Source organism: Pavona decussata, unplaced genomic scaffold (genome assembly GCF_977016875.1).
Source record: "Pavona decussata unplaced genomic scaffold, jaPavDecu1.1 SCAFFOLD_114, whole genome shotgun sequence".
Classification (NCBI taxonomy): domain Eukaryota; kingdom Metazoa; phylum Cnidaria; class Anthozoa; order Scleractinia; family Agariciidae; genus Pavona; species Pavona decussata.
The window spans coordinates 5831785-5858590 of record NW_028145528.1 but is presented as its reverse complement, the minus strand read 5'-3'; the positions used below and the strand labels follow the sequence as shown (position 1 = coordinate 5858590).

The 26806-nt window shown below is 38.4% G+C and overlaps 2 protein-coding genes across 4 annotated transcripts in view; one reads left to right on the top strand and one right to left on the bottom strand.

Moving 5' to 3' along the window:
- The window catches only part of LOC146470442 (glutamate receptor ionotropic, NMDA 1-like), a 19311-nt gene extending 14360 nt beyond the window's left edge, over positions 1-4951 (top strand). Inside the window, exons 11-15 of the mRNA XM_085122563.1 lie at positions 430-578; positions 1137-1294; positions 1711-1831; positions 1960-2110; positions 2690-4951. Coding sequence (XP_084978689.1) covers positions 430-578; positions 1137-1294; positions 1711-1831; positions 1960-2110; positions 2690-2979 — 869 coding nt within the window. The 3' untranslated portion in view covers positions 2980-4951. The remainder of the gene's footprint in view (positions 1-429; positions 579-1136; positions 1295-1710; positions 1832-1959; positions 2111-2689) is intronic.
- Positions 4275-26806, bottom strand: part of LOC146470441 (uncharacterized) — a 26663-nt gene continuing 4131 nt past the window's right edge. The window contains exons 1-22 of one of the 3 annotated variants that reach the window (XM_085122562.1): positions 23384-24083; positions 23255-23291; positions 20844-21165; positions 19726-19916; positions 18887-18975; positions 17779-17871; positions 17311-17491; positions 16951-17064; positions 15748-15826; positions 15025-15148; positions 14590-14645; positions 13939-14071; positions 13095-13207; positions 11993-12095; positions 10898-11051; positions 10174-10240; positions 9556-9622; positions 8681-8772; positions 7948-8074; positions 7327-7368; positions 6788-6919; positions 4275-6119 (exon numbers count right to left, since the gene is read on the bottom strand). In XM_085122562.1, coding sequence (XP_084978688.1) covers positions 6063-6119; positions 6788-6919; positions 7327-7368; positions 7948-8074; positions 8681-8772; positions 9556-9622; positions 10174-10240; positions 10898-11051; positions 11993-12095; positions 13095-13207; positions 13939-14071; positions 14590-14645; positions 15025-15148; positions 15748-15826; positions 16951-17064; positions 17311-17491; positions 17779-17871; positions 18887-18975; positions 19726-19916; positions 20844-21165; positions 23255-23291; positions 23384-23431 — 2421 coding nt within the window. In that variant the 5' untranslated portion in view covers positions 23432-24083 and the 3' untranslated portion in view covers positions 4275-6062. Of the gene's footprint in view, positions 6120-6787; positions 6920-7326; positions 7369-7947; positions 8075-8680; positions 8773-9555; positions 9623-10173; positions 10241-10897; positions 11052-11992; positions 12096-13094; positions 13208-13938; positions 14072-14589; positions 14646-15024; positions 15149-15747; positions 15827-16950; positions 17065-17310; positions 17492-17778; positions 17872-18886; positions 18976-19725; positions 19917-20843; positions 21166-23254; positions 23292-23383; positions 24084-26806 lie in introns of those variants that run through there. The other 2 variants (XM_085122560.1, XM_085122561.1) reach the window with 2 other exon arrangements.

Sequence of the window (26806 nt, the reverse complement as noted above, 5' to 3'; positions counted from 1 at the left end):
GAAACGTATGTGAGCACGTCTCTGAGTTCTAGTTGACAATAAAGTGGCCCAGGTGGCCCAAGTCTTCTTACCAATCGCAGAGCGCAGTGAAGGAGATCAAAACAACGCTAAATTTCTTTCGGCAATTACAATTTCCGTTGATACGGTGACAGGGTTGTTCGTGGGAAATAGTCCCGAGAGGGGAACCAGAAACAACTGTTACGTGCCTTGATTCAAGTAGTTTCCGTCATTTTTACCGGCGTAATACCCAAGAGGTTTAAGTTAACTCTAATGGCTATGAGGACCGCTAAAAGGTACAACGAACTTTCCCATCAGCAACTAAGTCTAAGATTACGTCCGTTACCAAAAAATTGCCCTTCGCAAACAATACCGGAATGCAGCTATGCAGGGAAAACTTTTCCCCAGTTTAATTTTCTGCGTTCTTTTCAGGTACTCCTCGTAGTTTCAGCGCCCGTGTGCTCGGGATGGTCTGGGCCGGGTTTGCTATGATTATCGTCGCCAGCTACACCGCCAACCTGGCAGCCTTCCTCGTCCTTGATCGACCTAAAGCTGTGGTCAGCGGCATCGATGATCCAAACGTAAGTACTCATACTCGAATCATTAATTTGCAGACCACAAATCAGGTTTCCGGGTTGAGCGTAAGCATTGCCAAAAACGAGGGTACTTTGTTTTGAATTCTTCGAAAAACAACAACAGCAACGACAATAAGTTTACCGTGAAAACGCGAAAGGAGACGCCAAAGGTTATCCCTGTCGAAGGCGTTTCCTAGAAGCCCCGTTTTAAGGATCTGCACTTTTCTCGTGCTGGATTAGAATCATTAGAAGTAAAATATTTTTTAGCTGTGATTTTGTGTGGCGAGTTTGAGTACTATGTAAAAAACTGGGAATCATGGCTGCAATTTCATAAAGATTTGATTGTGATTACAGTTAAAATGTCTGTAACATGAGGTGCAGAGCGCATGCGCATGTAAACACATCTTTTACGGGCTGTCTTCGAGTTGTCAGCAAGCCGAGACTTGACGGCATCACGAAGGTATCGCAAAGGACATGCGTTCAAATTTCAACCTTGTGTCTTGCATCAGATTCCCTAGGATCACTTTATTCACTTATTTATTCCCTTCTGTTTTTCACAATCAGCTGCGAAATCCATCGAAGGATTTCAAGTACGCTACTGTGGCAAACAGCAGCGTAGACGCGTACTTCCGCCGGCAAGTCGAGCTGTCCTCCATGTACACCTTCATGGAAAAATACAACGTGAAGACCGCCAAAGAAGCCATACAAAAAGTGAAACACGGGTAAGATAACCTCAGTCCAATGCGTTACGACGAATGAGATAGACAATTGAAGTAATTAAGCCATGAAACGAAGTGTAACCTTTAATTATCAGTGGAAATGTATTTAAAGTGTATAGAGTGAATTTCCGGCCGTCACGTATATTGTGTAAATTGCAGCATTCATATAAGCGGTATAAGGTGTATAGGACTTGTTTACAGGTGGCCTCGTAGCTCAGTTGGTTAAATTCCAAGCGCCCTAAACGAGTGCTCTGCAGCTCATACACTTGTCGTCTCACTTCCAATACTGTCTGTTACCCAAGTCTAAAAAAGGTCCAAACTATGAATGAACTGATGGGAAAAATGTTATACGCTTTCTGATAAAAGAAAGAGTCAAGTTAAGGTCATATATCCTGATAAATTTGCATTATGCCTTACAGGGAATTGAAAGCGTTTATCTGGGATTCCCCTGTGTTGTTTTACGAAGCTTCTGAGGATTGTACCCTCACTACTGCTGGCGATCTGTTTGGACGGTCAGGATACGGCATCGGAATGCCTAAAGTATGTATATTAAACCATTCTCGGATTTGCTCATTTAAAGTTTTTCGGACCCTTGTGGTGACAAAGAGCGTGTCTGGAACATCGTTTTGTGTACGCTTAATTCAAATTACGCAATTTTGTCCTAACAGGGCTCACCCTGGAGTGACGATATATCGCTTGCCATTCTGAATTTTCACGAGAGCGGTGTGATGGAGGAATTAGAAACCACGTGGATCGATTCTAAGAATTGCGCTGAACAGAGTAATTCACCCGCTACACTCGGACTCAGTCATATGTTGGGTAGGTACCTGAATCTCCCTCTAACCCGCCTAGTATGCAGAGGGAAGGGAGGGAGGAGGAATATTCCCATCCCATTCTTACCCTTCTTCCCCTCTCACCCGAGTCAAGCCCAAGTGTAAAGCGAGGGTCCCCCTGTAATGAAGGCGACCTAGTAGCCGTTAGGTGTAACTGATCTGCGTGGATAATATGTGCTCATTTAATAATTAGTTGATTGCTTTATTTAAAACTCGTTACGATCTGAAGTTGAATGTCACCCTTTAACACATTCTTTAAGAAGAACGCCATCGCAACTGCAATGGAAGCCACCAGACCGGCACCAAAAAGAGTTTTGTAGTCCTTGGTGAGACGAAAAAAGAAAAATTAACTTCCTGCTCTTGAGGTCGCTATTTAGAAACAATAAACAACAGCTGCAGAACAACAACAAAAACAATAGCTTCGTTTTCAAACAAGAAAGGGCTTCCATTCTTTAACAGACGTCAAACTGCTTAACCAACTGTTGATTTTTTTAATTTTATTTTGAACGGTGTTGCAGTTTCTTAAGTTGCCGCCGTTATGTAAGTTGTGTTTATTTGGTTTTAGGTGTGTTCATTATGGTGGCGGCTGGAATTGGAGCTGGAATCGTGATCATTATCCTAGAAATCCTCTACCACAAACACCGCGGATGGAAAGAAGAGCAGAAAGAGCTCGCCAAGAAGACCACGGACAAATGGCGAGCTAACATCATGATGATGAAGAAGGAACGTGCCACGAATGGCCAACAGCCAAACGGTGTGCTGGACTCCCACTCACCACAGACTGACGGGATAGCTCGCCGGAACCCCATCTACAATCCTGAGAATCACGTGGACGGCACGTTCTCGTATAACTAATCATGCGTGCTAGGCATGCATCTTGAACCTGCATTTGATTTTATGATGGAAAGGACCCGGCCCGATGGTTTTATTCACGCAGTGAACCTTAAAAATCACGTAGACAACACGTGCATTTATCGTAAGTTAGGCATGCCATGCATGCGTCTCGCAGCTTGCAAAGCAATTTTGCGCGTCTGTTGGTTCGTGTTCATACAATGAATTTGAACTGAGAACCACGAAGAAAGCAGATGCATATTTTCAGTATTAACCAAACGTGCTGGGTATGCATGTTTCGCTTGCCGAATGCACATAGTATGTAAATATGGTAACAGAGATCCCTTTTAGTACATTTATGCGAGTTAACAATGAATTTCTTTAACCTTGGAAAGTCTGGTGCCAGACGCAGTTCCCAGTTCCAGACCAACCCCGACAATGGATAGCTTGCCGCGTACAATTAATCCCGGGTAATAGGCGGGCGCTCCTTTCGTGCCAAATAGAGATTCGTAATTGTGCTGCAGATAAAATATGATTACTGCATTAATTGTGTCAATAACAAAATGCTTGAATATGATTGGTTCTTAACAGCCCATATTTATAGCTTAAAATTGCTATGTAACTCCAAAACTGTCCGATTTGACCTGTCCGGTTACTAGAAGCTTGTAATCGGACAGGTCAAATCGGACAGTTAAAGAACCAATGAAAATCAAGTAGCAAATGCCACTAGCCAATGAAATTTCACTACATGGCACATGATAACCAATCAAAATCAATGAAAAAATTGTGACCAGGTAAGCTGTCCAACTTCAACTGCATTTTGTTATTGGCACAATTAATTGGTAATAGGACTTCGTGTCGTACAATTCAGGGGTAATTTACCCGCCCGATTTATCCCTGAATTGTACTCCACTCAATCCTATTACCATTATACCATTACTTACCGTTATGATGAGGGTCGAATCACGTGGACAGCACATGAGCAGCATGTTGTAGTCATGCGTGTAGGAGACCTAGTATGACCTAGTATAAATGGAGAAGGGTTTGCTTGTTGGCGCGGGGTGGGGGGGGGGAGGGGTTGGTCGGCGTGGTGCGTAGTCCAATTGAAGCGAAAAGCAAAAAGCCAAAAGTCAAAGTCAAATAACTTTATTTATCCACGGTACTGCCACTGGCGATTGTGAACATGGTTTCTTTCTTGTTAATTCGTTATTTATAGTATCCGCGGTCAAGTAAAGTTGTAAATAGTTTGAAATTTCAGCGTCATCTTTAATATATCATTAAATCGTAGGAGCCCCGTGCTTCTAAATAAAAGGCTGTACCGCGGTTACAGATACCGAGGTTAATATATGCTTACAGAGATTACATATATACATAAGTGTATTTATCAAATGAAATTTTATCATAGTAACAAAGAATTACATGGCAAAGGTTAAACCTTTGGTCTTTTATCGGTCATAGCCGGTTTATTACAAGGCAGTAAAGTTAACTTATTAACTAAACTGAAGCAATTTTAATAACAGCAGAAAATGTATCCTTTCTACTTCTCATTTAAAGCGTCTTGGTTTTTTCCAAATCCTTTAAAATGAAGTTAGGGACGATGGGGAAAACTACGGCAACGAGTTTTCATTCGATGTGTTTTGGAGCTTTTTTAGGCACTTGGCTGCACCTCTGGTGCTACGTCATCAACCAACTGATCAACAGTCAGTTATAATGAATTGTTCAATTAATCAATTAGTGATTAGGTAATTAATTATTTAAGTTATTATTGCTTGTTGTCCCAGCACCCCATAATGATAGCAATGCTGTGCTCAGTGTTAGCTATCTATTTATCGAATTGACGTATTTATTTATTAGTCTACCAGGCGTTATAGCAAGACAGTTTTTGAAGGTAGTCGTATTTATTACTTCATGTTATTGCTTGTATTTATTGTACCAAGAGAACTAAACTCTCTAGCTATTTGACTGTACAATAAAAGCTATATACATTATAATGAAATCCATTACTGTTCATTGGTCCCCTCGACCCTGATAAAGGGCGTACAATATGCCCCAAAATCTACGTTCTGCGCGCGTTCCACGTATGTTTCGATGTAATCTCTCCGAGGTTTCACTCAATCATCAGAGCCGTCAAATCTCTGTAGTGTGCATACTCATACATGATTAAGATTTTTCCAGGATTTTTAGAATGTTTATTAACAAAGAGAATGTGAGACAGGGTGACGAGTTTTAGAGAAACTGTGAAAAATGTAAGATTTAAAGATGTTTTACAGGTGATATTAATGGATGGACAAAACAGTTTGTTATCAACGTGAATATCTCTTCCTCGGTGGTCGACTGACCGGTTGGGGTAAGTAAAATCATTTTTGTTTTCTCATTGTTTAAGTCATACCCTATTTTAAATTTATTTTAAAATTAACCTCTGTTGCCCTCGTTATGTATTTGTTAATGGTTTGTTTTTGTTGATACAGGAATAAATAATCCGGTGATGCGTATATTCGCAGATTCTGAATTATTTATTGTAATCCCTTAAGGTTCCCATCGCGCGAATATACAATGCTGGTACTAAAATGTACCCCATTTCAGGTAGGCGGCACTTTGCTGTATATACATTCACACTTAAATAGCTCTGTAAAATTGGAAAACAAAGGTCAATTCAACAAAACTTTAACATTTGTAGGTTACAAGCTGTGCCGTCAGTTTGACGAGCACACACAAAAGGAAACTCAATGAAGAGTTCACAAACAAGTTCAACTTACAATGTTTACTAGACTTAACTTGGTGATAAAAGTGACGATAATGCCGTTTGAAACATTCCTTGATTAACAGATAACGTTGATTGCTGCTGGGAAAGAAACAGCGGTCGGTTTAATTTAACCATAATGGGCCGACCCGAAGAACCTCTCCTCGCGCTCATTTAATATTGCATGAAAACGTTCACACTTGTAATTAAAAATCCAGGCCGTCTTTATTACACGCTCACCACCGGGGTCGCCCACGTCACAGAATGGTTGCTAAACTATTCTTCGTCTCTTAGTTATGTACAAGTAAACCGATTAAGGTCCATTTAGTGTATGTGAGGAGTCCACAGTGTAATCACGCCCTGGCTTTTACGCTGACGGTCTCTGTGACACATTGGAAATGGCAGAGCCTCCTGATCCTGGCCGCTAGAACAAAACAAAAGAAACAAGTATAATTGTCTTATCCCACTTCTGACACCATGTTGTGTACTCGGTAACATGACATGATTTGAGTCGAGAAAATAGTGTGAATTCTACAAAAGCTAAAAAGCATGCATTTCACAAAAATAAAAGGCGATACAAACTATTATAATTAGAAAAAAGAAAATTTTTAATACGTTGGCAGACTAGCGTCAGACGGCTTTTGTTGGTCACACACTCCTGTTGGTTTGTATATCTCGTGTGTCCCTTTGATCTGAATGAAAGAATCTCGAAAATGTTTTGAAGATTAAATGGGATTTGAACCCTTAAATTCCCGGATTGTCGATATGATTATCCTACAAATAAGCTATAAAGCCTCATTAGAGCTTTAAGTAAAAGTCTGACCAAAATCAACTTCGTTCCCAGGGTCTTCTCTCTTCCTCCCTCAAAAACGAGGTTGGACCAAAATAAGGCCATACCCGACGTAATCCCAACTTTGATTTGACTTTATGTCCGTACTGTACATCTGTTTTATATATAAACAGAGATAACTTAAGAAGAATGTTTCGTCTGACCAAAACGATGATTTAGTTTATTTTCTTGAAGTAAAGAAATTCATTTGGAACCCTTCCCATGACAAGCTGAATACTGACTCCTCGTCTGCTTTTACGTACCAAGCTTCCGTTTCGTGTGGATAACGTTTCCTTGGATATATCATTGTAGTTTTGTGGTGACAGTGAATGAGTCTGGAACATGTCATGTGACTCCGACCAAACCTTCTTTTTCCTGTTGAAGGCCCTTCTCACCTGCAAATAAATAGATTATTTTCATCAGTCTTGTGTTTGTTATTGGTCAAATGGATAAATACGGCTGCAGTAAACGTCGAATGACAAAATGGGAGAACGATTTCCGTTTTGAAAATGTCCTCAATTTCAATGCCAGGCTCCTTTTGAGATACACTCCCGCAGAACGTCATGGTCGTGTTATGCAACATAACATGCAAGTTCCAAGATGAACTTATTGAGCGTCTTGAATACAGCTGCGGTAATTCCCCGAAGATGTGATGTACTGAGGGAACTGGACATTCTTCTTGTCCCATGCTGAGCAACTGTAGTACTCAGCAAGTTATGATTTCCCAGTCGTCCTGGTAAAGTGCTATTTTGCTTAGCAACGGCATGAAAACTGTGTCTGGAAAAAAACTTGTGTTACTTACCTCTGAGTTTAGAAGACAGTGAAACAGGAAAATAAAGAATCCCTGCAAGAGACGAGATCTTAAATAAATCTGATAAACCTGACAATAAATAAAATTTGATTTGTTTGACGTGGTTTTGGTACTAACTTGTAAGCTTAATACACAGGTGCCGTAAGAGTCAAGGCCTGGCACCAACTTTTTAACAGACATGTAAATACCATGTGAGCTGACCAAATGAGCTGCCTTTTACAGTAAACAAATGGAGTCTGGGGCATTACTGCTGACATTAAAATTGCACAAATGACAATAGTGTAATATTTATCAAAAACGCTCTTCCAAAAATCTTACTGCCGAAAAATATTTAGAAGTATTTAAGACTGTGACTCTTTATAGTTACGACCTATCTACAAAGAATTCTATTTGGACTTTCCTTTCAAAATAAAAACAATAATCTGGTTGTTAAATAATTCTGCGAAAAGCCATCATTAGCATAGAAGTTAAGCGTCGTCCCCAGTTTTTCTTGGCTTGTTGTCGAATGTGACGTCAGCCGTTGAGCTGATCTGACCCAAGCCTCCGAACTGAGGCTTCGTTGGCTCGTTAAGCGCAATTAAACCTGGGAACTAGGCTGACGTAGAGACAAACCTGAAGTGAGTTAAATATGGCGAACAGATACTGGAATGCCAGCGTGTCACTGTTGAATGTCAATATACCAAATAACCACGTGATCCCAAGTAATGGTAACAGCACAATAGCAGACTGAACACCAGACCTGTCATGTGAGAACAGATATGCTCAGTACTTGGATGAGGAGAGTTAACGAATTCATTTACTCTTTAAAATATGTCAACCGCTTTGAACTAAACAACTTGTTCATTTGTTGCATTCTGGAGGCTGGGGTGAAATTTTAAACTATCGAAGAAAGCAGAAATCCGCTATTTTGGTGTGATGAAAAAGAGAACCAAAACGAGCAAACAAAAAGAGGAAAGTTTTTAAAATCCAATAGCTTCCACACGCTTGGCCACATTACGATTACGTTTACAGGCTTGAAGTTCAATCCACACTACAGAAATTACATGGTTTACAAGAAGAAGAGAATGTTCTCTGAAGACCAACATGCTGAATGAAAGAGACAATTTGTCAGATGATTAGCGGTCAATTAGTAGATATCTAGATATTAGTATATTTCATTGGTTTTGTACTGATGTTAGTATTAGTGATTCATATTGTAAATAATTACTGAACAGCCTTGCGAGGAGTGATTATTAAAGTTTGATTTGATTTGATTTGAAGGGAGATACTGGACTTAAACATTTCTGTTATCTGAACATAATACTTTATCCCTTCAGTCTGGACAGTTATCTTTTACATTCCATACCTTGCAGACTGAAATTTAGTGTTGTCTACTGTTGCGGGGTTATTCAACCTCAGTATCTCCTTTACCACCATCCCTAGTATGATTGAATTTGCCTACGGAAGAAAAACTGAACAGTTAAGTAAATGAAAGGTAGTTTTCTTTTAGGGAATAGTGTTTACGTAGTCTAGTTAAGACCAAAATGATGGAAGCTGATCCAAAAGCAACTCTTTTTGGAAACAGAAGCAAAACCAACTTTTTCACCGGCATTAGCTGTATTGTTCACTTTCAACGAACAAGAGGGGGAGGGATCCCACATAGTGAATAGCCAGCGTTACTGCAATCAGCCACTGACGTTGATGGATTCGCAATACCGTGAACTCGTTTTCGGAGTAAGCAGATGGCATCCGGTCAATTAAAAGAAACCCTAGGAATTGAATGATGTTTTTTTGTTTTCAGTGAGTGGTACGGGCATACTCGGAAAATGGAAATCCGAGTGCTCCTATCAGCATTCGAACCTGAGACCTTCTGATTACTAGTTCGGATGCTCTACCACTGATCTAGGGGAGACTCGTGGGAGCTAAGGCCATTAAACTAGGTTCATGGGACAAACATCTTGCATACTAGGAATTTTTTAGTACCAATATCCTTGAACGTCGAGCTACGGAATTCAATCGACTCATTCAATTCAGTGGTGATGTGTCAGCTTTGTAACAGACAAAAAGGGCTGACTAAAACTAATTTTCTTAAAATATTTAAATAGCCATTTTGTGGTTTCAGTCTATTATAAAGTTACGTTACAAAATCAGACAAGAATGGATTTACCAGCTAACCATTTAAAGCCGGCTTAGTTGCTAATACATATGTAAAGGCTATAGTGCGAATGGAGTTCTCCTTACCAGAGCTATAAGCAGGACTGGCACTACAAAGCTCCAAATCGTCCCTTTCTGTACAGATAACCAACAACTGAAAATGAACAAGAGAAGATTTGCTGGAGATGTGCTAGGTTGGATGCTATCAGTTGTGTGCTAGCTGCTTATAAGTAACACTGAGAATGTTTTAATCCGATGTTAATTCTTCCGTCAGTATTTTGTGTAAGTTGATTACGAGTCGAGCCAAAGCACCAAAGGACTGGCCGATCAGAAAAAACAAACAAACAAATAAAACTTGGAAAAGAAGATAGAAAGAAAGAAAAACAAACAAACAAACAAACAGAAAACCCACAACAAACCAAACTTGAAATAACCAAAACAATAACAACAACAATAACAACAGCAACAAAAACAAAACACTTAACTACCAACCAAACGCTAACCAAGATAGAAAGACCGAAAAACCAACTATACAGCATCTTATCAAAGGGAAACGTTGTAATTGATAAATCTGTGAAATGAAAAAGCAAACTTTAGTGGGAATAAGTAAATCTTAATTTACAACATTCCCAGTGGAATTTCCATATACGCTAATCCCCATGAAGTTATTAACTCTTAATCAGTTTCTTTAAGCGTCGATATTACCTTGTATCAGTCCCATAACCGTCAAAACTTGCCGATAAAGTAATTACAACAAATACAAACGGGATTCCTGTCAAATGAATTGAAACTAAAATAAGTCTTGGTCTTAAAAATACGTGAAGATAAACAACTAAGTTGTGACCACCACAAGAAGTCTAACACGTTATGTTATTATAGTGTAGAGAAAAATAATCAACACAGTTTTCCTTAAAATGGATCTTAAAGAGCTACACTGGCAAATCTGCCATTTATTCTCTCTATATGGTAAATAGTGATATACATGTAGTTTGAGCGGTTTTCAAATGTGAGTCGAGAGTAGTTTTGCGTTTGCTTTGGTTTGTGCTTTACTACGTTCTGTGATTGGTAGCAAAACTCGCGTCAATTTCTCAACCAATGCATATGAAAGATCAAAACTCAAACCCAATCGTGACTTTTCTGCTTGGCACCGGTCACATGTGTTTCCTTTCGGGTTATCTCTGGTTCATTACACTGTCTGCGTTTGTTATGATTGATTAAAGTGGCGAGAGTTACTTTGCCCACTATAAACATACTCTAAAACTATGATAAAGACAATGTGACGAGAAAAAGTGGTAAACAGAGACGCAATTTTGGACAAAAATGCAAAACAAAGAAAGCCACTATTCTGGAGTGAAAGGTCGTAATCGCTCATAGCGTTGTACCACTAACAGAATCTTGACATCTGAATTAACTGGTCAGCGTTACCTACCCCAAGCGCCGGCACAGTATTTCTTTATTCTGCTATGTCCGGTCTCAAACACTCGGACTATCATGACGTAGAGCCAGATCCCTTCCACTAGCATCCAGGTGAACGACACGAGGTTGAAATAATGAAGAAGAACAGCCACTATCTTACAAGCCGCCTAATGGAGGATAGAAAAAGAAAGCGTGAGTTTGAAAATTGCCAGTCGAACGAATACGGTAGATCGTCGAGTGTGTAACCTCCCTTGAGCCACAACTCGTACACTGTGTATGCCCACTGTGCAAAAAACTACAACAGCTTTGACGTTTGACCGCCTACCTCCCCTAAGCTTCGGTGCTTTCATAGTGAAGTATTAAGGACGGTGCCTACTAATACCGAAGTATTTTTGTGCGGTTTATGACTATGCGGGAAAAGCAGATCTCAGCAAGGCCTATTGGAATCCAAAAAGAAAATTGGGGGTAACCACGCATTTTTCAGAGATAATTAAGCAATAATATCTCTAAAAAACGCCAAAATATAAAGCAATGTATGGGATTTTTTCCTAAATTGAAGCTTAATTATCTCTGAAAAATGCATGGTTACCCCCAATTTTCTTTTGAGATACCAAAAGCATTTAATAAGTTCTGCTTTCTCCGCATAGTTTTAAACCGCGCAAAAATATCCCTGTATAAGTGCGCACTACCCATAGGAAACCCGAGTATCTCGAGATGCGCAGAACGTATGCGCAGTAACAATAGTAGGCACCGTCCTTAAAGGGATGCTTGTTTCTTGATTTTGCAATACGTGCCACTCTTGGTAAGACCAAAAATGACATAAAAAACTACAAAAACAATGATAACGATAACAACAACGGAAACATCGTTTACATCAACAAAAACTATATAGCAACAAAACCAATGAAACAAAAGATATCAGAGTGTTGCAATTGTCACTTTCTGACTGTTGATTAAACTGGGTTGTTTTCTTGAAGCCAAGCTGTTTAATAGGATGTTCATTCTTGATGTACATAACAACTGAAAGTAAGCCCGTTTTACGTTTGTCTGTGTACTCTTTTAGGAGTTATTCTGAATATACGTTTATTCAAGAAACCTCAATATTTACCTTATTCTGTGTGGCCTCTATGCCAGTGAGGAAAATGATCTGCGCGACTGCTAATGCTCCAACCAGGTTCAGGTGAATAATGCTTGTCTCTGTTTTCGTCAACCTGTTGAGGTGGAAAGTAACAGTTGATAAGTCCTTCAAGTTTTGTGTTCCATTAATGCCGGTGCGTTGTTGTCGCTGCCTCTTCACTAGATGCATTGCTAATTCAGTTCCATGCATCTTTGTTTGCTTACTGGCCGCATCCATTTTTAATTCTCCGCGGCTTAACTGAGAGAACGACTTCAGAAAAACTAGGCGATGTTATGTGTCGAATAATATATTGACCCTCCAACATGTATCCCTCTACGTAGACGCTCTTGGGGCTCGTCAAACATTCCTCCCCACGCGGGGGAAGGAACGCGTGACGAGCTCAAAGAGCGTCTGCATAGGAGGCCATCCGACATTAAGCCTGTTTCCACGGTAGATACAAAGATAAGGCAAAGCTGCACACGAGCATCTCGCTGCAGGTGGGCCACACGGTCAGACCTAAAAACAGTCTCTGTGGGATGAAAAAGTTAGGAGTCCAACTAAATCCCCGTGGATGGGATTCAGTCTAGGTGTGCTTACCATTTACTTGGAAATTCTGGTTGAAAATTCAACTGGCACACGTCCTTTTATCTTGAACATTTCTTAAATTACGGTCTTCTTGTTGACTTGAGACACTTTCACTGCTTTCCAGTTCATCCTTGCACATTTTTTTGACGTTACGTATCCATCTTCCGTTTGGACAAGATAAATCATTAATATTTATGCCTGAAATTTTGTGTAGGTTACCCTTAAAAGGTTTAGTTTTCTTAGTCTTCCTGACAGTCGCCTATCCAAGAGAGTGTGATGCATTCTTTTGCAGGTTTGTGCAACTTAATTAGTTTCTTGTCTAGGTGATTACAAAGCACCAAAGATAAGGCTTGAACGTCGGAAGAGCGCGAACTTAGCTTCATAAAGGGTTTTAATGCCCGAATCCCCACATCTTTTTTTGCGCCCGTTGAGCTTATTTTGAAGACGAATACATGAATGTTCATTTTTTCGCGAGTTAGAATAGAATAAGAATACAGATGTTACTTACTTAAGACAGGTGATGGTTACAATTGTAAGAATCTCTCCCAGCAACGATAAACCACAACCAATATATGTGATCATTTCCAAGGCTTTGATGTGCGGCTCGGCAGGATGAACAACCTGCACAAAACATAGCTATAGCGTTTTAAAATGAATTTTACTATTGGGCTTAAAAAATAAATAAATAAATAAAAAATAAGTGATACTGAGAGTTTTCTTTCCATTGAAGAAAACGAAATTATAATATAAAGACCAACAAAACAGAAGAGCAGTCTAATATTGAAGCTGCCCCAAACGATTGAAAATACTTGTACAGTACTTCAGCTGCTGAGCCTCGTTTAGATGCCCTCAGGGACATGGCTTAGTGGAAATAAAAGTCTTACTTCCGGGAAACGAGATTGTGGTCATACATATTGTGTCCTTTGGACTCCTAAACTGTTTAGTGTTGGATATATTTGCTATTTTAAAACTTGGAGTAACATCGTTTTGCAAATATAGTGGCATTGGTGAAAGTTTTCTCTATTCATTTGCATTTGAGCGAGGAAATGTTGCTTAGAGAAAGATTGAACAATACTGTTGCTCATTTAATTACAACACTTTACAATTGCCAAATGGCCCTCTTTTTCACGGAAGACAGCACCACAAAGGGGCATTCACACTCAGAGACTGTTAGGTGACATCAGTACAGTACAGTACAGTAAAGTACAGTACAGTACAGTACAGTAGAGAAGGTGCTCAACTGTCACCCATTATATGCCAAAACGGTGTGTACTGTTACGTACTTCATAAGAACTTTCACATACTATTTGGTACAAAATTTATGTATGGTTTCACCAGTGCGGTTTTGGTACCTCTTTCTTGTCTGTAACTCTCATAAGCACAGCAAAGTGAGTCAGGTGATTGCAATGACACACAGTAGCTTGATGACTTGACAACTGTTCATCCTTGTGACATCCTTCAGTGGACCACTGGCCTGTTGAATTACTTGAGGTGAAATAAAAATGAGAAAAGAGCAAGTAATTGACTTGAAAACCCTGTAATACCCGCACTGTCTTCCCTTTAAGCCACTCCTCTTACGAAAAAGAATTAATACTCATGCACAGCATTTGCTGTCATTGTCTAATTACCCCTCCAAGTCTTACGTGTTTTTTTTTTTCTTTTTGTATCTTGGATTTTGGATTGTGAAGTAGAATTTCCGAATGTCATCTCTCCAACTCACACCAGAAATTCCATATAGGCAGCAAAGTATACCTCACTAGTGGTTATATTTGCTCTTATCCACTCTTGTTAACTTATTGATTTACATCAATTGAAATGTTTCCCCAACGAAAAGAAGTTTCGCTAAGGGTGGACAATATCTGCTGAAATCCTTAAGCAAATAGGATCATGTGAAAGAGGGCGAGAAGTAATTAGCCAGTTGAATCTTCTCTTGCAATCCAAAGTCCCTTGGATTGTGACATTAACAGTCCATTTATCCCAGTGCAGTCCGTTGTTTCTCTCACCTGTTTGTGTAGCGCCAAAAAGCACACACCATTGCCATCTCGTTCGAGCTTTCGAACTGAAAGACACAAAAATTGTAACTTTTTATCAAAAATTAGTCACTTTTGTTTTTCTTTGGTGTTATTGCTATCCAGAGACGTTCTAATTGTACTCGTATATAAACACGTAGTACAAAGCACAAACAAGAAAAGAAAAGAAAAAAACGGAACAAAATTAAATAACAAGAACAAACGTTCAACATATACCATACGACAGAACTTTTACAGACAGTAAGATTAAAAAATTAAAGAGGGTATAATTATGACTTGACAAAAAAAGCCAATACGTACATGATAAATGTAACTTGATTATAAAATCTAAACGTGGTACTCACTTGACATAGAAAGAAAAATTACTTTTATAACGATAAAGAAAATTCAGTCTGTTTGTGCTCTTACTTGGCTGTGTTCCAGTCGAATGGTCACGTGACCATTGAATGACTCATTTGCAGTACTAAATACAGATCCTGAAATGATCCTACTGTTCAGAAAATGCAGTATCTCTTGGCTTGTTGAATTGTCGCTACGATAAAAGTTTATAGGCAAAAAGTTAAAAATAATAAAATCAATAAAAGTATGTACGATAAAGGTATATTGGGCGAAGGAGATTACTTCATGTAAACGTACGAAATAAATTCTGCTGTTGCTTTGGATAGAACTGTCATTTATTTTATTTATGGATTGTCGCTACGATAAACTGAGTATATAGGTAAAAAGGAAAATAAAGAAATAAATGAATGGATAAATAATAACGAATAAAAGTATGTAAGATAAAGGTATATTAGGCGAAGGAGATTACTTCAATTCTTAGTCTTCTTTAATTTGGGCCATTACTGTGGATAGAGCTGTTATTCATTTTTATGTACAATTTAAGCCGTGATCATTCTCTCTAAAGAAGTACACAATACTTTCTCTGAAGCTTTCTGGCTCACAATTCTTTCTTTGGCTCTCTCTTGTTTTGTGGCAATTCACGGAAATAATGTTGTGGTGTTTCAAAGAATTGACTCGGCATTTTCAAAACTTTAACTTGCAAGAGTAGAGCTTCTCTCATGAACCTCTAAATATGAAATCAGTTTATAATACCAGAAAGGATTAAATAACACAGCTATCTTCAGCTCCTACCTGTGAACGTTACTAATGTTGTGTTGAATTGCTTTGTCCAGTTTCTTGTAAAAGGCTGCGAAAAAGTGCGCCATTTCTGCTGTGGAGACGACAACTACATGTTAATTTTTTTAACTCATAATCAATAAATGCAAAAACTGCAAGTAGATAACGATCGATATTTTGAAAAAGTATGATGTCGTTTGTTTTATTTGCATGAACTTATCATTGTGCTACTTTGAATGACGGGGATACCTTTGTCCATCTGAATTCTGCCGTCGGGATCGCCAACGACCGACAATAGGGAGCTCTAGCAATGACGACGGCAACTGAGCGAAAACGTCACTATTAAAATGAATTCGCGTTTTTTTCAAAAGTCGTCGTGATTATTCCAACTCGCTTTAAATGTCAAATACAGGTGAAATTTCCAGGAGTTGAATTCTTGGAGACCGCACCCACGGTTTAGAAAGAGAAGGAGAAATTCGTCGTAATCTGTTTACGTCCTCCATAAACCATCCAAACAGGAAATTTCACGCCCTAGTTCGTGCAGTGACGGCAAAGAAATGTACCAAAAAGTGTAATACACGTGCAGAGTTGTTGTTTTGGCTACTAAACCTATTGTTGTTTTTGTTTTTGTTTTTGTTTTTTTGACGTTCTCGTTGCAATTGCCGTCGTCGTTGCTAAAGCTCCCTACTCTTGAAGAAATAGGTAATACGTGACGACAAAGTAATTTAGAGAGTGTTAATAAAATATTAAAGAACAAATAGATTGCCCAGAGGTTGGTAAAACGAAATTTGTAAAACGTTGTGTACTTATTGACATATGAGAAAGTTAACATAATTTGTTTTAGCGCTTGCAAGTTCGCCTTGGACATTGATCGTTATAGCATGGCTGATTAAAAACCATAAATTTAGCCCCATTCCCAGGCCCCGAGGTGCTTATCAAAGTAACCGAGCTTGTCTGTGAGGGCGTCTTCCCGATTAGCTCAACGGTCGACGACATATTTGACCGCACGTCAAGGAAGACTTGGGACGAGTAATCTTGATTATCAGTGATCTCCTAATAAACCAATCAGCCATGACTTACAGCAGCAACGCATTCAGTTACTACCAAGATATCCCAATATGGTAAACTGGGGAGTCAAAATTAAGCTGGGTCAGTGAAGACTGGACGATAGCTTATATATTTTATCAAGAAGATATAAAGAAGAACATTTTTTCTCACTTGATGTTGAATTTCCCGTAGTGATTGTTATGCTGTTTTGGGAACCAGTTTCGTTTGTTGCAGTTGAGGCAGCAACAAAGGAAAAAGTGTTCTCTCTGTAGCTTGCTGCCATTTCTGAAACACAAAAGAGATAAAAACTCACGATCCACTAACGTTGCCGTGTTCCCGAAATCCGCTCTTTTCAAATGCGAAATGTCGTCATCAGATTAATCTGTCAATTTTACGAAATTTTATGAATTACGTTATGTAATACTTAGAGAAATGCGTGCACTGTGATTGGATCAAATCGTGTTCATTCATTATTCATCCAGTTAAAGTTTCGGCATTTTTGGACAAAACAAAATACATATCATTACTTACCTATACTTGAATAATTCACAGCTATAACTGTAGAAGCGTTGGTAAGCCCTAAAGCAATGCTTTCTCCAAGTTTTTCCACTTCTCGTGTGATTTCGAAAGCTCGGTTTGAGTCACTAATATTTTGATCCACAAAGGAATCATTTAAACTTTCCAACAGTTCATTTGTCTTCTTGCCAGCGGTCTATAATTATAATGAAAAATCAGTATTGATGGTTGTAATTACATCTAGCTTTCTCCACAAGTAAAAAGCTTTTAAACAAAAACGTCCAAGCAGTACATGTTGTTTACTCTGTTACTACGGTACTAGCCTTAAAAAACAAAATTGTAAGTTCTGGAGTAAATTTTTACTGTATAAGAAATACCTCAAATGGATTTTCTGCTCCCCCAAATTCAACCTCGATCGAATGACTCTAAAAAAGTAAGGCGTGGTTATACTTAGCTTCTTCACGACGAGGTTCAACCGCTTACCTCCATTATTTCTTGTAGGAATTCAGGCGTAGGATTTACAGCTTTGTCAACTCTAGACTGCAAGTCTTTCAGTAGAGATACCACAGCATCAATCTAAAAGGGAAAAAGGGAAACATTAAGGCTTACAGACACTTACAGACAATAGGGGCATTTCACAGACAATTCTCGTTGAGCTGACTAAGGTTTTTTGCTGCCAAGGGATCATCATCATCATCATCATCATCATCATCATCATCGTCATCATCTTTATCCCAAGTTTGGCTTTTAAATTTTGAAAACGCACTTCCCATATGGAAGTTCTACTGAAGGACTCGTGAAGTTATTCACACTGTAGCATTTGATCCACAGGATCTAAAAATGACAAAAATCAATATTGCAAAGCATATTGCAAAACCAAAACCACGGGAAATTAGTGCTTTTTAATAGCTTTTATTTGAATAATTAAAGGGTAGTTTTCAATCAGAGGCACTAACGTTAGAACCCTCATGTATAAAGGCATAATAAAGTACTGCTTCACGTCTGAATGGTCACACCGCACGATTTCATTCAAAGGTTGTAAAGGTAGCACTTAGACCATATTAGTCAGTGTCTCCAGGTTTAACACTTGGAGTGAATGGATCAACATCCAACATCTGTAACGGTAATGCTTCTTGCAGCCGTCAATCAATCCCGTGACGCTAGCTATTCAGTATCGGGCTCCAAGCCACCATCCTTCGAGACGTTTCCTAAAATATGACTGGCTTTGATGGTTCTGTGATGTTTGTTTAGAAATCGAGAAATCCAAGATGGCGGCTGTTAATTTCTACACCATGTGATGTCACCACCTCAAGTTTTGAACCTCAAAGAATTTTGGACGCGCTATCTATCTTAATATAGCAGTGCCAAGGAGAGTTCAGGGGAGGGGGAGGTGGTTTAGGGGCGGAGGTAGTGAGAGACCCAAGGTAAAAAGGGCAAAACCAGGATCATCTTAACGTACAACTTTAACGGTCCACAGAACGGGTAACAAAATGCTAAGCTTACTCCCATGTGAGGAGTTTAGAGTAGAGATTGGATTGAAAAGCAATTTCAGTGGTTCACAAAAAACTTGACAAGCATGGCGTTTTTCTACCTTTTGCGAGTCGGAAAGTTCGTGGCAATCCCCAATGTAGTCGGGATAGTTTGGATCTCCTGTTTTCAGGCAATACTCCTTAGGAATATCTGAAAACATTAAAAGAGAACAATGACAACTAATTTCTGAGCAGAAGTGACTGCTGTATCGAGAAAATTAAGACCTAACACTGATCTACAAGCATCTAGTTAATTATCTTCTACGATCAAAGTCCATTTCAAGCCATGGTTGTTCATTACCCTATCTTCATGTTAAGATCAAGTGCAAAAACGTTTTCAAACAATATTTAGTTTTGAATTAATGCAAGCCACCGTTGTTGTGAAACAAACAAGAAGCAACTGTAGAGGATGCAAAAAAGAGCGGAAAGCTTATTTTTGAATCTATAAGTCCATTTTTATGTTTTATTTGTACTACTTTACTTGCCTCGCCAGCTCCGAAGATAACTGTCATTTGCTTTTCATCAGTGGCTTCGAAATAAAAATGTTTTCATTTTCTTAATTCGAAAATTGATAAGGCAGGTTGTTTGATAGGTTCTTTTTGAAATTGGTTTAGATTCTGAAGTTCTTAAATTCTGAGAAAGAGAATTCAAACAGAGAATATTGTACTAAATTGTAAATACTGACAATTTTAAAATTTAACAAAACTGACTGTCATTCTCGGTAGACCTCGTAATGGAATGAGGAAGGAAAAACCGATTTACCATTAAGAACTGAACAAACTTATTCAGCCACATTGAACGTAATTCATGGTAAATAACTGAGACCGGTGAAATTTGCGGCTGTTTCCTCTTGTAAAGTGAAAACGTCTTTCATGTTATGTTTAGCAGTGGAGGTACTCACATTCCTCAGTGACATCTTTCAGCAAGTCTTCGTTCGGAATTGGAACTTTCATTTCATCACCGGGCGTTCTCATACCAACGTTCATCCGGTCATAGCCCGCACCATTTTTAAAGAGGGCTTCAATGTAGTAGACTTTATTCTTTTCAAGGTTTTGTTGGGCTGAAATCTGGAAACGTTCCAATACTGAATCGCTGCGAATTATGATAGCAAAGTAAAATCAAGTAAGATAGTGCAACTATGCTAAAGTTCGTGGACAAACGAGGAAATATTTCTCAACACAACCGAATTAATAAAAAATAAAACGCAATTGATGGTTTGCATGTGACGTCATGGCGGCCATGTTGGTGTACAGGAACAATAAGATTTTTCTCTTCTGGGAAAATTTGCTTCCATTTTTATGCAAACTATGTGAACAAATTGTCTTTTGTTTTGTACACCAACATGGCGGAAATGCAAACCACCTATGTAAAGGACAGCAGAAAAGTGCTGAAGATAAACCTCCTCATCTGCCTAATGAAGTTTATCCATGGAACGTTTACCGGAACCCGCCATAGTTTCCAAGTATATCCTCTTTAGAGGAGGCACATTGACGACGCGTAATTCTCACATAAAAAGGCCCTTTGCATCTAAGGCATCTCCTGACTTGTTTTTCATTTACTTATGGGAAGTAACTAAATGGTTTCAATTGAGAATAACAGAAATGGAAAGAACACGACAAAGTTAACAAAACTGATGGCAAAGCCTGAGGCCCTTGTCTTTAAAGGGTAGTTTTCACGACACTTTGAATGAATTTAACATTTAAAAGATCTGTATGGAAAAATTGCTGGACACAAAGATTTTGCTCCCCAACAACCTTTAATAACTTGACTTATCCAATTTGCATTATACGTTCAATTCCTCCGGGCCTTTCAATAAGTATGTTACAAGAAGGCTCCCTCTCAAATTACCAAGTGGTTTTTGCACAAGCTTCGCAAAGAAAAATTTTTTTTTTTTTAACATCCAAGCAAACAAACTAGCAAACAAAACACAAAACTAAGCCATTCGAAAGAAGGATATTCAAAATTGCAGGTGGCGAACTAAAAAGAAAGAAAAAAATGGGATAAGGGATAAAAACTTACTCGCAGCACTTGCTCTGGTTCGGAGCAGGGACGTGGCGTGGTTGATCGATAATCATTTTCTTATTCCTGGGGTTAATTCCACTGCTTAAAAACAACTGGCAGCTGTCATCGCAAAATGTGTAGAAAGTATAGCTTCCTGTTTCTTTGGCGAGCAAATAAGAACGATATCGAGCGCCATATCTCTGTCCAAACACAATTTCCTTAAATTTTGGAAGGTACTTGATTTTAGTTGCATTTTTTTGAAATTCAGGATTGGTGGTAAGGTCTTCGACTGCGGAACCGCTGATGTTCACCCATCTCTCGGATAACACTTTGCCAGATTCTGTAACATAAAAAAGGAGAGTATACTTTGATTAGTGTAGAACAGCGTATATTCATTTCTCTTTAGTTGCTAAGCCTTTTCCTGAGCACGCGCAAACAAATTCCAATCGTGAAAGAAATGTGATTCACGGGTTTCGTGTACCTCACTGTCAGTAGAGCATCATCCCGAACTAGTTATCGGAAGGTCATAGGTTCGACTCCTCAGTGTTAGGAGAACTCGGATTTTCTTTTTCCGAATATGCCTTATATACATCTATCAAACTCCATTTGGTTGAAATCCACTTCCATTTTAGTGATTGTTACCTTAAAACCCGTTCATTATCCTGTGAAATATGATGTATGTTATTCCGTAAACTATATATTTAACTATCTTTCTACCAGCCAAAGAGGGAAAGCATTAGACTGGCTATCTTCGCCGAGTGCGAAGAACGTAGGTCGGACGTACGCAACTAGCAGTGTATGATGAAACAAATTGGAAAAGGAAAAGAAGATAAAAAAAACATCTCCAAATGGCTCTTCTGAGCAGTGATATTGTGTCCGGTGACAAGCACGAGAAAAAGAAACATGTCAATCTTTTGAATGACAGTCAAGTCATCACTGGAACTATAGCGGATGAATACCTAGCCAATCACCTTTTGCTATAGTAACCAAGAGGCGGTATATAAAAACTAACAGAAAAAATGCCAGTGATTTATTTCGCTCTATCGGCCTTTAGCTTGACATTTTGTTGCTTTCCTTTTTCTTACTGAAAGGTATTTTCGTTATAGTTTCGTTGTCGGTCGACTCTTCACAAACTTAATTACGCAATTTATCGGGGGAAATGAAAAGGTATTTACGTAATTAAAACCGAATTGTTTACTTAACCCGTGTACTTAGACATAAAGCGTAAAAGAATGAAATAGAAAGTCGTGATAATATTAATTTCAGGATATATTAATGTTTCAGAAACTAATTAAACCTTGCTTCTTGTTCAATTACTTTCGAGAGGAAGATCACAAGTCATCTGTCCACAACGGCAATGTTTTGCCAAAGTAATAATGATAATAATAAAATAAAGAATTAAAGAAAATGAAAGTAACGACAAAATTAAATTAACGAAGCTTGATTTGAGGGAGCCGAAAGGTTGTTCACGAATTTTAAATCTAAAAAAAAAAAAGCTTTAATAATTTAACGTGAGCTACTGCAGCACTTAGCTAGACAGGTTTGCCTTTCTGTGGCAGAAACGTCTGAACGATTCCGGTCAAATGACGTTTAAACTTCAAGCCTGGAAGAGCCATAACAACAGTTTTTTTTTTAAATTACTTTTCTGGTTGGGTATGTTACTATAGTATAGTCGTCGCTGTTCTTAAGGAGACCCTTAAAAAGTAACAAAACTTTTCCAGAGGGTGCCTTTGTTAACAACGGCCTTTTGCGTTAAAAGCTTTACGATTAAACTCCAATGAAATTTGGGTCTTTTTCTTTTTTCTCTGCTTACGTGATTGAATCATTCTCAAAAATTCAGCAACAACGTATCGCATCAGTCCAAAACGAAATGTTCATTAAAATTCCATTCCGTTTCTCATTTAATTTTCCATTTCGTTTAAGCAATTAAGACCTCTCAAGTTTGTCTGACGACTGGCAAAACGGACGACTTTCTTAATTGAAAAACGAATTTCATTTGTCCATGATTTAACTCGCTAAGCGAACGACGACAAGAGTTAAGCTTTCATCAGCCAAAGCTAATAAAACAAAACACTACAGAATCCCTTCAGTACCTTTCTATTGGCATAGCCCAATTCGCAGTCATTAGCAAAATTGAAAAATATTAGGAAATGAAATGTTTAAGCAATGTTTGAGTTGGTCTGACTTTCGTCGCTATTTTTCAGAATCTTTCGGTTTATTTTATTTTTCTTTCTGGAAATTACATTTTAAAGTGGCTATGTAATTTATCTTGTTTTCAGTAATATCTGTTCACTGGCAGAAACACGCAAATATAGCAAGTAAAAAGGGACATAAGTGAACTGAAGTCAAATTTAAAGCCGGGTTAATGATACAAAAATAAAATTGAATTTAAGAAAGAGTGAAGTGGAAAGGCAAAAATTATTGCTTACCTTTGTTTTTTACAGACGAGGAGAACGGTAAAATCGCCTAAATAAGATTGCAACAAATGTTAAAGCGAATTTCACAAGACCAGTTTGCTTTCATCCGTTTACATATAAATAATTTTCCGATGAACAAACCTGAAGAACAACAAGAAGCAATGCAATATGACCGCGCCTTCGTCCCATTTGATGAGTTGTAACTGGGAATCACGTTTCGCTAAAAGGAGTTTTGAGTATATATTTTCTCATGACCACCGAGTGATACAGATACGACAACGAGATTTTCCTTTCGCTAACTGCTGTTAACTCTTCGTTTCCTGTTGCTTCATTCTACCATCTGTCTGTCAATCTGCCAGATATTTGTATTAAACACGTGCCAATTCGTCCAACAGCCAATCACGTTGCGAGGATGTGGCTATGTGTTGACTTTTCATCACTGTTCGTTGTATTGTGCTAATGAACTGTCTTTCAAAGCTCTCTTGATTTACTTATTCGTAAGTGCGATCCTAATAAGGCCTTTGATTTCTTACTGAATTACAAGGTCTTAATATATCCTTTCAGGCTCTTTGGATTTGATGCATTGATGGTTTTTGATCGTGTTAAAATAAAATGAGCCGCATATCCTGTGCATTGTCAGTAAGGTGCGATGTGACGTCCGAAGCCGTAGAAAAGATAAACAAAGCTGATTTCATGCACTATTTTGATATTTATAAGAGATGACAAAGGGTTTGACAGAGGACCTCTTGTTTTGCCTTCAAAGCATTGCATCCCCATGTTACAAATACTGTTAAAGACGTACATTAAAAACTAATCCTTATGCACGCTATGAAACTGAGACTCTGTATAAACAAAAAAGAAAGCAAACGTATGCGTGCAATTTTTTATACGGAAATTACGAACGCGCAAACGTCGCATTGTTAAATTATCTTATTTACTGACACAAGTGATAAATATCCATGCTGTAATCACCGGTTCTTAAAGTATTCTGCACAAAGATTCGACAAGGATAACTTTTGAAGATGCGCCATTAAGATTTTAATCCCTGACTGCTGCAAAAAGATAAACTACAATAATTGTAAAGGTTGAAATAACGTCAGCTTCGACAGTGGAGAACAGCCAACATCAAACAGGCTACACAACATTACACATAGAAGTTATTTATGTTTAGTTTGATGGATGCGACAAATTAATATTCTAGGAAATGAATATTTATGCGTTTAAATCGCACAGGCCACAAATCCATTGATAATTTTCTTGGTCTTTTTTTTACCTCAAGTCACTTAATTTACTGCTGTTTTACCCTGTATATAACCCTTTGCCCCTTTATGCTACGCCTTTCATTGAAAGGGTTTAGATAACAAGATTTCATCCTATTAACGTATTGTTTGTTGACAATTCATTTCTACGTTAGGAAGATAACATCAAAGGGCCGGCCGGTTGTCATTCAATACGCAACTCTCTCTGTGCAATCTTTCCCTGATGGCAACTAATGTTCGCGTTGTACATTTTGATGAAAACAGCCATAGCAATGGCAGTATAACAGATATACGCTGCGCTTTCGACTTTCCATGGCCGCCAATGTACACCTTAGCTTTTCTATAACAATTGGAAATTGCCAGTGCAACTGAGTTAAAGCACAACTGAATGAGACCAGATGGTTTTCAAGTGTCTTCCTCAAATTCTTCAGAGTTCTTTCTTTTTCTCTCCCTCTCTCTTTAGCTTTCGTTTTGAGCTCAGTTTAACTATTGCCTTAGTTGAATTGGGACTACAATAAAACGTCCTCAAACTCCTTGGCCCTATTCAAGTGAGCCAAAAATAGTCTTCCTTTGTGATTCACAAGGAACTATAATGGAAAAAAACTATCGTTTGTGTCACGATACAGTCAAAAATTAGAAAAAAATGATACAAAACGACTGATGAGCAACAAACACTTTTGCATGTCTCCTTAAAATTGTAATAAAATTGTAAACAATCGTTCTACCTTGCCCTCTAAACTTGTAAAACATACGGCTAGCAACTTTCAGAGCAAGGTGGTGGTAGTGTATATTTCTACAATCAACACTATAAATTTTCAAATGTTTATTAATCTTCAAGTTCAATTTTTATAGATTTTCAAAAGGAACGAGATGTGGTAATGAACAAAGTTTTGTCGGCCAATGGACGCTTCTTCTGTTTGTATTTAATTAAAGTATAGATAATTACACAATAAGACAGCAAAATTAAATGAAATTCACAGGTGAATAATTTATGTATTCATAAAGACATGACTTAGAGCTGGTTCACACCTGCGACGCAAACACAAGTGCAAGAGACGTTCACACGTCGAACACAAATGCAAGCAGAATGAGATACGCACGCGCATTTCAATATCCCAAGATGGCGGCAATCTTGTTCCCAGGGACCGCGTTAAACAAGGACTCTGGGAGCGAGATTAAAGATAGCAGAGGAGGACGAGCTTGGTTTGAACTTAAACCATAGAGGCATAGAACGAGTATTTTTCATTTTGCGTTTGTGTTTGTCTTTGCGTTGCCCCACTTCACACGTGTGAAATGCAAACGCAAGCGCAAATGCAAGCTCAAGGAAATGGAAAATTTTCCATTTCTTGTGTTGGCGCTTGCGCTTGCGTTTGCATTTGCGTTGTGGTAGTTCACACGTGTGTTCGCTTGCGCTTGCATTTGCGTCGCTCGTGTGAAGCTTGGAAGCTCAGTTGCCGGAGCATTGCGTCGGTAAAATGGAGGTCAGGAGTTCAAATTTTGCCATCGAAGAATTAAAAGATTTTCCAACGGGATCATACCTATAAATAACGAATTTTCACTTTAGTTTAAACAGAACTTAGCTTTCTCAGTGCTCAGGCTAGAGCCGTCTGCGCAAAATAAATGTCTTTCATCTGGCTATGGAGAGCTGGCTGAAAGGATCTTCTTGGTCCACCACTTGGTGCGTGAGGGGAAGGAGGACAAAGTACCTGCGTTGACTTTCAAAATTCATAACTTTTTTAATGTTTTGTCCCATGAACCTAATGTAATGGCCTTAGCTCCCACGAGTCTCCTGTAGCTCAGTGGTAGAGCATCCGAACTAGTCATCGAAAGGTCTTAGGTTCGACTCCTCATAGGAGCACTCGGATTTTTTTCCGAGTATGCCTGTGTCACTTAATGGATAATACATCGTTCTCCTTTTTAATGTTATAGCAAACGCGTCAAAACGTTTGAATGACACATTTTTCCAAATTTTGATCGATACTTTTACCTCTTTATGAGAAATTTATAGATTTTTATAGGCGAATCTTTTGTCCAATAGTTACGTGTTTATTTGTTTACTTACTTAACTTTTTATTATTTTCTCAAGGGCTCGTTGAAAAAAAATATTAGTTGTTATTAATATAATTATCCTCGCAACTCTTGGATTTGTAGACCATTTAATGTTTCTTTATTGTTGTTGTGGTTTGTCTTTTTTTAGTTTTGAGTCAATTTGGATGGTTTCCTACGGGATCCAAGTTGGTATAGCTGTGTAAAATAAATGACGTAATTCTTACACGATATGACATCATTGTCGCCTTTGTTACTT